The sequence below is a fragment of the Triticum aestivum genome, chromosome 2A (assembly GCF_018294505.1).
Source record: "Triticum aestivum cultivar Chinese Spring chromosome 2A, IWGSC CS RefSeq v2.1, whole genome shotgun sequence".
Classification (NCBI taxonomy): Eukaryota; Viridiplantae; Streptophyta; class Magnoliopsida; order Poales; family Poaceae; genus Triticum; species Triticum aestivum.
The window spans coordinates 489599450-489610489 of NC_057797.1; the positions used below are offsets into that span (position 1 = coordinate 489599450).

Here is an 11040-nt window from a genome sequence, read left to right on the forward strand (position 1 = left end):
GCAAAATGGGCTTTGTCCAGGCACTGCCAGCCGACGCGCCGGAGTGGTATAGAGCAGTAGAATAGTCAACCATGGTTGTTGATGCTCTCAACACATAAAAGGGCAAGATGTGGCTTGATTTGGTTGGCTTCCCGACCAGAGAAAACAAAGGCACAGGCGGCATGCGCTCGTCCGGACGCACACAATGTCATTAGCTAAAAAAAAAGGGACGGTAACAAGTGCCGAAAATGAAGTAATGGGCTGATGAGCAACAAATTATTCCAGCCTCTGCTGCATGATTTCACGGGAGCAAGATCATTGGCCATCGTCGTTTCGGTCAGGTTCAAACAAACGTTTACAACAAGAGCAACAGCGACAGCTGAGGCACATTCCACTGTGGCAATGTCAAAAGCAAATGGCTACGGAGTACAGCATAGTAGAGGAAAAAGGAAAAGAAAGGATTGGTTGGTTGGTGGTCCTCTTAAGAAAAAGAAAAATGCACAGGATAAAGGCAGTGGCCATATGACCAGACGCTAAAAAGGGAATGATGGATCCCTGGACAGAGATGCTCCAGGATAAGGAGCACACTGACGTGGCTTTTCCTGGCGCTGCAAAGCCGAGGGGGGCAGCGGGAGACTTGCCACTGTCCACAGACCCCCGCCGGATTCCATTCCGCCGACCATCTGTAAAAGCAGTCCAGTATAGGGAGGTCAGATGGAATGGGGATCATATCATGCGATATATCAGCAGCAATCTATGCGTCGGCACTATGATTGAGCAGCTATAATCTAGTGAGGAAGTAGATGGGAGATTTGGACGAATAAAGTTGGTTCGACATCATTTTCAACTATGTACTATATTTTCATCTTTTGAAAAATCATTTGCAAGTTGCGTGTTGCATGCACAACATATTTAGAGGAACATACGAGCTGCGGAGAAACAAGAGAATGCAACTTCAAAGTTTAGATTCTTCAAACAAACAAGATACCTTCTGAATGAAAGTAGATAATTTGAGAAGGATTACCTTATACAGCAAGGAGATACCAGGCAATTCTCAACTAGCTCTATAGGATTTTAACAAAATTTGGCGCATCATCCCTTGCCCCAGCAGTTGTGCGGTAAACATATAACTTGTCAACTTTGGGGATTCCATGGTTCTCATCCATTTCATTGCTCTCATCTACCTCATTTATAACCTCCACATTAAGCATTGGCATCTTTGATGCAAGGATTTGGCACCCCTTTTCTGTGACATTGCATGATGACATCCAAAGGGATCGCATTGTCTCATACTTGGTAACATTCTCCAGGAGTGCAGCATCACCAAATGGGCTATCTCTAATCTCCAGCTTCCTCAGATTATTGCATCCTTCCATAACATGCATCATTCCCGCATCACTATCTCCAGCAAATGCTATTGAAAGCATCTCAAGTTGTTTCGCGAATTTACCAATATACATGAAAACCTTGTCGGTGAGAAGACCCGATATTGACAATCGCCTTAGCCCTTTGCATTCACGAACAATAGCACCAAAACCTTCATCTAATGGTTGGTTTGTCATGGCATCAGGCTTCCCAGGCTCAAGAATACAGAGTCTGAACCGCGTGAAATTTGGGCAGTTCTTAGCTATAGTAAGCAGTGCAGCATTCGTCATTTGATGACAAAAATATAGCAATGAGCTCAGTTTTTGACAGCCCAAGGATATTGCAACAAGTCCCTCCTCTGTTACTGGGGAATACCCGGCGATATAGAAGTCTGATGGGAATACCCTGAGTTCTTGTAGATCCTTGCAACTGGAGGCCACCACTTGCAAGCCCTTATCCGCGATGCAATCCAGTACCTGGAGTGTACAGGATAAAGGCTCAAACCCTGTACTGAATTGTCTTAATCAAGCATAAAAATAGTAAGGTGAGTGCGGCAGCAAGGGAACTCACCCAAAGACGTTGGAGTTTCACACAGTGGCTGATCATTTTGGTGAGATCGGAAGAATCAAGTGTCGGAGCATAGCTCAAGTTTAAACCTGTTAGTTGCCCACATACAGGATAGATGAATGGAAGGCACAAAGGCGAAGCATCCCAAAAGCCCGATAAACTCCTCAGCAGTTTGCATTTCTCCAATGCAAGGGTCAGCCTGAGATACGATTCAGCTTGGAAGTCATCTGTCAAGTTCCCAGTCCCTAGATCCTCCAAATTAGGGGCGCGCATTAATATCTTCGAGAGTGTATCTACTGACACAGATCGATTCAACCTCAAACTCCGAAGACTTGGGGACCTAGCAACAAGTCTCTCTAATGAACCAGCATTAACCTCCCCTTTGATGCAGGCGAAATTCAAGGAGACAAGGGACGTGCAGGAATCAGGGAAGCAGGAGAGCCACCTTGGCCCTCGATCATCCACCTCATTTTCCTGCAAATCTAACTCCCTCAGGAGCCTAGACCAGATAACAATATAAAAAACAATGTCAGTGTATTGACCATTAAATGCATGTAACAAGAGTAGATTGGTGCCTTTAATGAGATAATAATAATGCATTAATGAAATTAATCAGAACTTGCATCCTGCCCTAGCAGATTGTGTGCACCATGAGCATAACAATACCAATTCATCCTACCAAAAAGGAAGTATAGACAAAATTAACTGATAAAATGTAAAGTCTAACGAGCTAAATAAAAACATAACAGACATACTATACACGAATCTAACACAAGAATGGTCCGTCAAAAAATGGCAGGTACAAAATTTGGACAGAACATCAGGATAACTAACTAAGGACATCAGATGCAACTGGATCATTCAGACCCTGAAAGAGTGCTCATGCAATTCGGGAGAGTTTGTAGCTACAGAATTGTGCAGCAGATCAAATTTGATCCTTTCAACTTTACTTGCACATAGCATTGGAACAAGTGCTGGATCTAGGCTTCAAACAAGTAATAACTGGCAGGACCGAAGCAAGAAGGCTAGTAGCTAATCAGAAAAGAGCAAGAAAGGCATTTCATATTTCAATACCTCACCAAGTTAAACCATAAGATCTAGATGCACGCAGAAACTAAAACAGCAAATCAGAAAACTATGATGCCTTAACAAACTGCAATTTTAAGTACACTCACTTGCAGTGACTTGCAATAGCTGCTAGTCCATCGGTGCTGAACCCCTCACAGCTGATAAGAACTAGGGCCCTGAATCGTGGGAATGATTTGGCAAGCAGCTCCAGGCTCTCATCTGACACCACCATCCGCTTCATCCGCAGCTCCTCAAGACCCACGCAGCCCCTGGCTGCTGCCTCGATCCATGGTCCGGCGTACCCACCCCAATCAGGTGGCACAAGGTTGAAATCAGCGAAGTGTGGTTTCCCCTTCACTGTCAGTGCCCGCACATTGGGGAACCGAAGCACCACGCGCTCAGGGCGCACAGCATAGCAGTTACCCACAAAGACAGTTCGCCGGCTCAGCCTTTCAATCTCATACCATACCTTGCAAACAAGTGAAACGGTGTTCCGGTCACATTGCGCGGGCAAGAAGCTGAATATGTGCTCCACCACCTCCTCCGGAAAGTAGGTCATGGTGCCTTCCCCCAGCACCACCTTATTACTAGAGCTGCAGGACGGGATCTGTTTGCTTGCAGTCTCCAGGTTATCAAAGCTACTAAACAAAGCCGACGAAATCAACAAATGGAAGCTGCAACCTTGCTCAACCAGACACAGAGAGCACACAACTAATGCTGGCTTGGGCAGATCAGGCTCCAGCCAGATTTGTTGAGCTAAAACTGGCAACCAACACTGGCAACAAGCAATGGCAAGGGGGCACTAGAAAGCGGCCTGGTTCACCTCATCTGGCAGGGCTACAACTACAGCAAGGGGCACAAAAATGGGTTTCAGATCTGCAGCTGAAGTTTCTTCAAGAGATACTAGTAGTTACTGCATCTGCCGTCCATACCCTATTTAGAACACGCAAACCCCCTAGTAACCCAGAACGGACAGCACCAAAATGGCTAGGAGGATTGCGACCGCCAGTCCCGATTCCTCCACCCAAAACCTGCAAAGAAAGATCAGCGACCGCTGAGTTCTTGCCGCCTCCGGGAACTTGCTAAGAAAAAGGAAACAAATAGCGACGGGGAGAAGGAAACGAAAAAAAAAATGCAGCCTACCAACAGCTCAGATCCAGAGCGCCGAAACCTCCAGATCTAACCTATGGACGCCGCCGGTACTGCAGACTCCGCACCAGACCCCTCCGCGAAAAAAGCTCTCCTCCAGCAATGATCGCGGGCCGCGGCGCCCCGGACCGAAAGCCCGCACCCGGAGCCGCCGGAGAGAATGACCCGAGAAATTCGGCGGGGCGCGGGGAGACTCCGAGCGGAGGGGAGCCCCGCTGTCGGCAGGCCGCAAGCGAGGATAAGACCCGAGGGAATCGGCGGGGCGGGCGGGGCGAATGCGACGCCGGAGCGGGAGAAGTGGGGAGCTTTGGGAGGGGAGGCAGCTGGGGGGGAGGTTGGAGGAGGGGAATGCTCTCCCTCTCTCTCTCTCTCTCTCTCTCTTCAGTAGTAGGAGTAGGACTTGGGAGGAGGCTGGAGATGCACGCATCCAAACCAGCCCTCACCGGGTTGGTCTTTACGTGATGTGAGAAATTAAAAAAGAAATGATCAAAAGGTGAGGTACGAAAGACTGGTCGACGAAATACGAACGGGCCACCTCAAAAGAGTATATTCTGGTTGCCAAGGAATGCATTGGCCACCACCAAGGATCACTTGATTCAAATGAAATTTTTAAACGGGTATTATTGATGGCGATGATATAAGTCACTTGATAAACAAACATGGAGGTAGAGCAAGTTTGTTTATTTGCGAGCAAATGTTCCAAATTTACTCATTGGTTAATTTCTTTTTGGAGTTCTTATTATGCGTGGCATAAGGGAATCGTCAAAAATGAGAATTATAAAAGAGTATTGGTTTTGATATACCTCAAAACAATATATTCTCGTTGCCGTAAAATGTATTGGCTGGTAAGGATCACTTGAACCGAATGAAATTTGGAACAAGAATCGTTGATGTCACGACCCGGTCCCTTATAGGAGCCTGAATCTCTACGCTTACCGTGTCAGTCCCTGCACCAATAGTTGGCATGCACAGTCGAGGATGAAATACCAAGAATACATCACATGTCATAGTATTACATCGTAGATCCAGTGCTTTTACAATACACAAATGCTTGGCTCATGGGCTAGCTTATAATACAATCATGCAGCGGAGACAATGTTCTAGTCTTGTGGCGTCCATCCACTCACAGCCAAGAGTTGAGAATAGTGCCGTAACCCTACTTCGTATCTTCCATTCGATTACAGTAAACCTGCAAACATGATACGTTGCAGCCACAAGGGTCACTACATTGAATGTATTGGCAAGCTTCATCAAAATTGGCTTATTGAATTCTCCCTCAAGCAATCCTAACCACAAAGCAGGAGTAGGGTTTTACACTGCAAAGTGGTCCGAACATGGGTAAACTGTCGTGTCCAATGTTCTTCTTCTCTATCTCATGCTCGTCGGAGCCTCGTCGTGAGGTTTGCAAGGTAGAGTAGGGCGGTAGAAGCGAGCGCACCCAGTGTTCGAACCTCTTGATTCCCCGCAGCCCCGATTCTGACAGATACGTGCTTGTATGATACTCCCATTGCAGCAATGATGCCCAGTAGGACTAGCACGTCCTGTAAGAAGAAATTGTCACGCAAAACTTACTTTCTTCTTGCCTTCTTCCTCATACAGTACTACTACTAAGGATGACAATTTTACCCATGGACATGGATACCCATGGATATCCGATCTGAATGGATAGGTTTTGGATATACTTTTGTGCCCATGGGCGGCGCCCAAACCCGATCTGATTGGTCGTGGGTAGGGCATGGATATAATCTTATACCCGTGGGTATATTCAAACATCACGAACTGTATTTTAAAGTACACAACCGTGTGGCGGTGTCGACGGTGGCCTCGAAGTCGAGGTGCTCCTCCAAGATCTGGCGATCGGCACGCATGGCAGCCATAGCGACCTCATGCGCGCGTGCGGCCGCATGTTACTGAGCTCCACGTTATACTGCGTGCAAAATGGCTGTGGGCGGTGCTTAATTGGAGGAGGGGGACAGTGATTTCAGTGGAAGGTGTCGCGCTGTCGATCGGGGCATGTGGGACGAGAAAGGATGAGGATGGTGTGGGTGGGTGTGGATTACCTGACCATATCGACGAGGCCGCGCAGCAAGAAGAAGGGTCGTTGGCGAGGAGGCCGCACAGCAAGAAGAAGGGTCGCCGGTGAGGAGGCGGTGCTGCAAGAAGAAGGGTCGTCGGCGAGGAGGCGGCGCTGCAAGAAGAAGGATAACCGGCAAGAAGGCGGCGCTGCAAGAAGAAGGGTTGCCAGCGAGGAGGCTGAGCTGCCAGTAAGCAGCGGTGAAGGTTTGAACTTGGAAAGGAAGGAGGAACAGTGAAAATGTGGCTTTTGGTGAGAAGGAGGGGCGGAAGATAGATATTTCCGCGGTGGCAAAAAAACGCTCGGTGCCGCGAGAAACTGGCACGCAAGTGTGGTTCAAGCAGGGGCGCTGGATTGTAGACGACGAAACTTCCTGCGTAAGCCAGACAAGATGGTGCGCCAAGGTATTTTATATCGCATCCCACACGATTCTTTCTAGTAAACTGTTTTATGGTATACCTGATTTTTCATTATGTTTTAAAAGACAAAATGGTGTTACAGAGGAAAAGGATGGTGTTTGAATTGCTAAAACATCTACGTACAGTGAACATGCAACTAGTACATGAGTGTCGTGTTTAAATTTGGAATTATTTCGGGTTCGTTTGGCATTTTTATGCATTAATTGAGTTTTGGGGCATTTAATGTGCATAATTCAAATTTGAACTACAAGCACATGATTTAGTGCATCAAAGTTTGTTGAAAAATCACATGTGTGTCTTTCGGTGAATTTATAGGTCCCATGCAAAAAAAATGCAATTCAAACATGTGGGCGTCGTGGCTCAGCCGAAAAGATTGGGAAACTTGGTTTTTTAATTACTGTAAATCCAAAACACGCCTGAAAATCATGAAACTTGTCATGGTGTCATGACATGGCACCAACATGTTGCGGTAATTTTTTTGGCCAGATTGGAACAAACTTTCATGTAAAATTCTTGCAAACCGGAGCTTCCCTCAAAAAGGCTCGTGGTTCTGAGATAGAACGTGTCACCTCCGTGTGCGAAACGATACACGTACACTGCCTTCTCCCGCCTTAATTTTTTTACACAGACAAATTAGACCAAATAGAAGTATTGTGCTAAAATTTAGAATTATTTCAGGTTCGTTTGGCTTTTTTATTAATTAATTGAGTTTTTGCGTATTTAATGTGCATAATTCAAATTTGAACTACAAGCACATGCTCCAGTGCATCAAAGTTTGTTGAAAAATCACATGTGTCTTTGGATGAATTTATAGGTCTTATGCCAAAAAATGGGAAAGAAATTCAAACATCTGGACGGCGTGGCTCGGCCAAAAAGATTGAGAAACTTTTTTTTTAATTCCTGTAAATCCAAAACACGCGTGAAAATCATGAAACTTAGCATGGTGTCATGACATGGCACTAACATGCTGCGGTAAATTTTTTGACCGAATTGAGACAAGTTTTGGTGTAAGTTTCTTGCAAAACGGAGCTTCCCTCAAAATGGCTCGTGGTTCCGAGAGGGAATGTGTCATCTCCGTGTGCGAAACGACATACGTACACAATCTTCTCCTGCTTTAATTTTTTTACACAGGCAGATTAGACCAAATAGAAGTATCGTGCTAAATTTTGGAATTATTCCAGATTCGTTTGGCCTTTTTATACATAATTGAGTTTCTGCGTATTTAATGTGCATAATTCAAATTTGAACTATAAGCACATGTTTCTGTGCATCAAAGTTGGTTGAAAATCACATGTGTGTCCTTGGGTGAATTTCTAGGTTCCATGCAAGAAATGAGAATGAAATTCAAATATCTGAACGTCGTGACTCGACCGAAAAGATTATGAAACTTGGTTTTTTAATTCCTGTAAATTCAAAACATGCCTAAAAATTATGAAACTTGGCATGTTGTCATGACATGGCACCAACATGCTGCGGTAAATTTGTTGGCCGAATTGGGACAAACTTTGGTGTAAGCTTCTTGCAAACCGGAGCTTCCCTCAAGAGGCTCATGGTTCCGAGAGGGAACGTGTCATTTCCGTGTGCGAAACGACATACGTACACTGCCTTCTCCCGCCTTAATTTTTTTACACAAGCAGATTAGACCAAATAGAAGTATCGTGCTAAATTTAGGAATTATTCTGGATTCGTTTGATCTTTTTTATACATTAATTGAGTATCTGGGCATTTAATGTGCATAATTCAAATTTGAACTACAAGCACATGCTTCGGTGCAGCAAAGTTGGTTGAAAAATCACATGTGTGTCCTTGGATGAATTTCTAGGTCCCGTGCAAGAAATGAGAATGAAATCAAACATCTAGGCGTCGTGGCTCGGCCGGAAAGATTGAGAAACTTGGTTTTTTAATTCTTGTAAATCCAAAACACGCCTAAAAATCATGAAACTTGGCATGGTGTCATGACATGGCACCAACATGCTGTGGTAATTTTTTTGTCCGATTTGCGAAGACGCACACATTAACAATCAACAAAGTCATTTTGGAACAAGTGTTGTCACGTTACAAATCGGAAACACAAGTATTATTGAAACCGTGGGTGTTCTACTTACCAATTACATGCCGCCACACATCTCCCTTTTTTATTGGCTAGGAGGTGCCATGCGGGGTAGCTATTTGAGTACAGAAGGCGTGCAATCAGACCCCTGCGTGTGCTCATATGGAGGAGAGCCCTTTGACCTCTACCCGCCGCGCACCTCCCTCCCAACGTCTCCATTAATGGCTTCCGAGCCCCTGTTCTATGGCGTGGCTATATGTCTCACTGAACTGTGATTTAAGAGAGAAAAATAAAAATCCGAAAAAAAAAGTTTTTCACGGATCTTGATGTAAGATCCGACGGACCCATATAGCATCGACTGTGACTTATAGTAAGCATGATGAATATAAGGATGATGACAGTGAATAATAATTGTCTTACATATTTAGGAACATAATTAAAATCCCCACAAAAAGGAACATAATTAAAAAAAAGCCACATGCAGCAACGCCCGAAATACATAAGGGCAAAAGAAGAAGGAAGACAACGATCTGGCTCGTTGATCTCTACTTTCTTGATGCGTTGCTGCAGGCCGTGGGAACTACTCTCCGCGGCGAGCGGCGATGAGCTCATTCTTGTTCTTAAGATGCTACTTGAGAGCATCCACGGATTCCTCCACCAGCCTTCTGCGCTAGATGCGCAGCATGACATTCACGCCCATAAGTTTCTCGATGATGACGCTGGTCCTCTTCAACAAGGCAGTGGTCTCCTCTGGCTGCTCTGCACTTCCAATGATCTTCGCCCTCAGCAGGTCCCGCTCGGCCCGAAGCTTCGCATTGCTCTCATTTAGTTGTCGGGTGACGCTAGTAGCCTGTTCAAAAGAGGCTTTCATGTTGTCCTGTAACCTCGCCTAGCCGGAGATCTGATCCATATGGCTATGGATGATCGCAACAGGGGAGGTGGTGGAGAGGTCTACGGCTGGGTCCCCGGTGTCGACGGACGAAGGGCGGGCCACGTCGGCGGTCAGCGCTCTGGATGAGAAGTAGTGCACATAGTCGGGAGGCAGTGGGTGCTTGGGCCAGCTGCGTGATGCGAGGAAGGCGGAGGGCGTTGGGCACAAGTAAGAAGGAAGGGGGCGGTGCTGGAGGAAGCACCGGCAGTGGGGGAGGTGGCGCATCGACGACGAGGAAGGAGGTGCGCCAACAGCGGGGGAGGTTGCATGCAGCGGGGTTCTGGGGAGGGCGGCGTCTGGTAGATCCGGTGGGGTCTTCAGGGAAGGCTTGCAGCGGTAGGTGTTCCGAGGAGGGCGGCGCGCAGCAGATCCGGTGGGGGGTTCGGGGAAGGCTTGCAGTGGCGGGGGGGGGGTCCGGAGGACCTCCTCCTGGGGGCCTCGTCGAGAAGAGGCAAGCTGCCTCTGCGCGTGGCCAAGGGCGGCGGCGGCTACTGAATGCGGTGGGCGGCGGAGGTGAGGCAGTTCACCGGAGAGTGGGAGGCCGGCGGCCACGCTGGATGGGTTGTGGGGGGTTGAGGTGGTGGAAGTTCAGGTGACGCGGGTGGTGGGAGGTTCAGGAGTTTGGGACCATACTGTCAGCTCCTATATAGGACGCGCCATGATCCAAATAGTTATTCTAATCCTGGGATTAGAATAGTGCTACTCTCTCTTTCTCTCTCTATATATATGATGGGTCTATTATGATAACACCCTTAAGACCTTATTCTCCCAACAAAATCTCCTTATTCTGCTAACAGTTCGGCACTGCGACAGAACGCGAACCGAACCGTGCAGGCAATAAAAAAGAAAACCACCACACCTCGCTACTACTACCACCTATCACCACCATGTCAACCCACCCTCGCACCACTCCCCATGGTCAAACGGGGCTACCCCACCTCTCGATCCAACCACCACGTAGCGCCTCCCGCCCCAGCCACCAACCACCCCCCGCCGCCCATCCCCGCCGCCGGCCACCACCCCGCGCTGCCCGCCGACGAACATAACCATGCGCCACCCGCCCCGGCCACAGCCGCGAGCCACCCTGCCTCGGCCACCACCCGCCCCGCCTCGGCCACCACCCGCCCCGCCTCGGCCACCACGAGCCGGCACCGGATCCAGGCCGCGGCGAGCCCCCGTGACGTCCCAGCACCGGATCCCTACAATGGTGGGCCCCCGCGACACCCTGCTACCGGGGCCAGGCCGCGCCGGCCTCCCACCGCCCCACCTGCTCCCCACCGGATGCGCCTCCGCCGCGCACCGCATCGGTGTGGGAGAACACCAGTCGAGGGCAGCCCTGCACGTCGCTCCCAAGCTCGCGGAGATGGGCACTCGGCTGGATACATGCCTCCACGGCCACCCCACCGCTACCTTTCTCCCATCCGGTCGCGCAGCCCCG

General features: G+C 48.1%; 1 protein-coding gene across 1 annotated transcript; it reads right to left on the bottom strand.

The window, feature by feature from the left end:
• Positions 1-244: 244 nt before the first annotated feature.
• Positions 245-4501, bottom strand: LOC123189076 (transport inhibitor response 1-like protein Os04g0395600). The gene is made up of 6 exons (XM_044601397.1): positions 4123-4501; positions 3912-4010; positions 3087-3822; positions 1915-2410; positions 1004-1820; positions 245-662 (listed from the first exon to the last, which is right to left on the bottom strand). Exons 3-5 carry the CDS (start codon positions 3536-3538, stop codon positions 1044-1046), a joined length of 1725 nt encoding a protein of 574 aa, XP_044457332.1. The 5' UTR covers positions 3539-3822; positions 3912-4010; positions 4123-4501; the 3' UTR covers positions 245-662; positions 1004-1043.
• Between the last annotated feature and the right edge of the window lie 6539 nt (positions 4502-11040).

What these genes read in the sequence shown, in the direction of transcription:
- LOC123189076 (XM_044601397.1), bottom strand. Translation starts at nt 3,538, where the DNA reads ATGACCTACTTTCCGGAGGAGGTGGTGGAGCACATATTCAGCTTCTTG. An exon ending in GCTATTGCAAGTCACTGCAA is followed by an intron (nt 2,411 to 3,086) that starts GTGAGTGTACTT and finishes TATCTGGTCTAG; the next exon opens with GCTCCTGAGGGAGTTAGATT. An exon ending in TGAAACTCCAACGTCTTTGG is followed by an intron (nt 1,821 to 1,914) that starts GTGAGTTCCCTT and finishes TGTACACTCCAG; the next exon opens with GTACTGGATTGCATCGCGGA.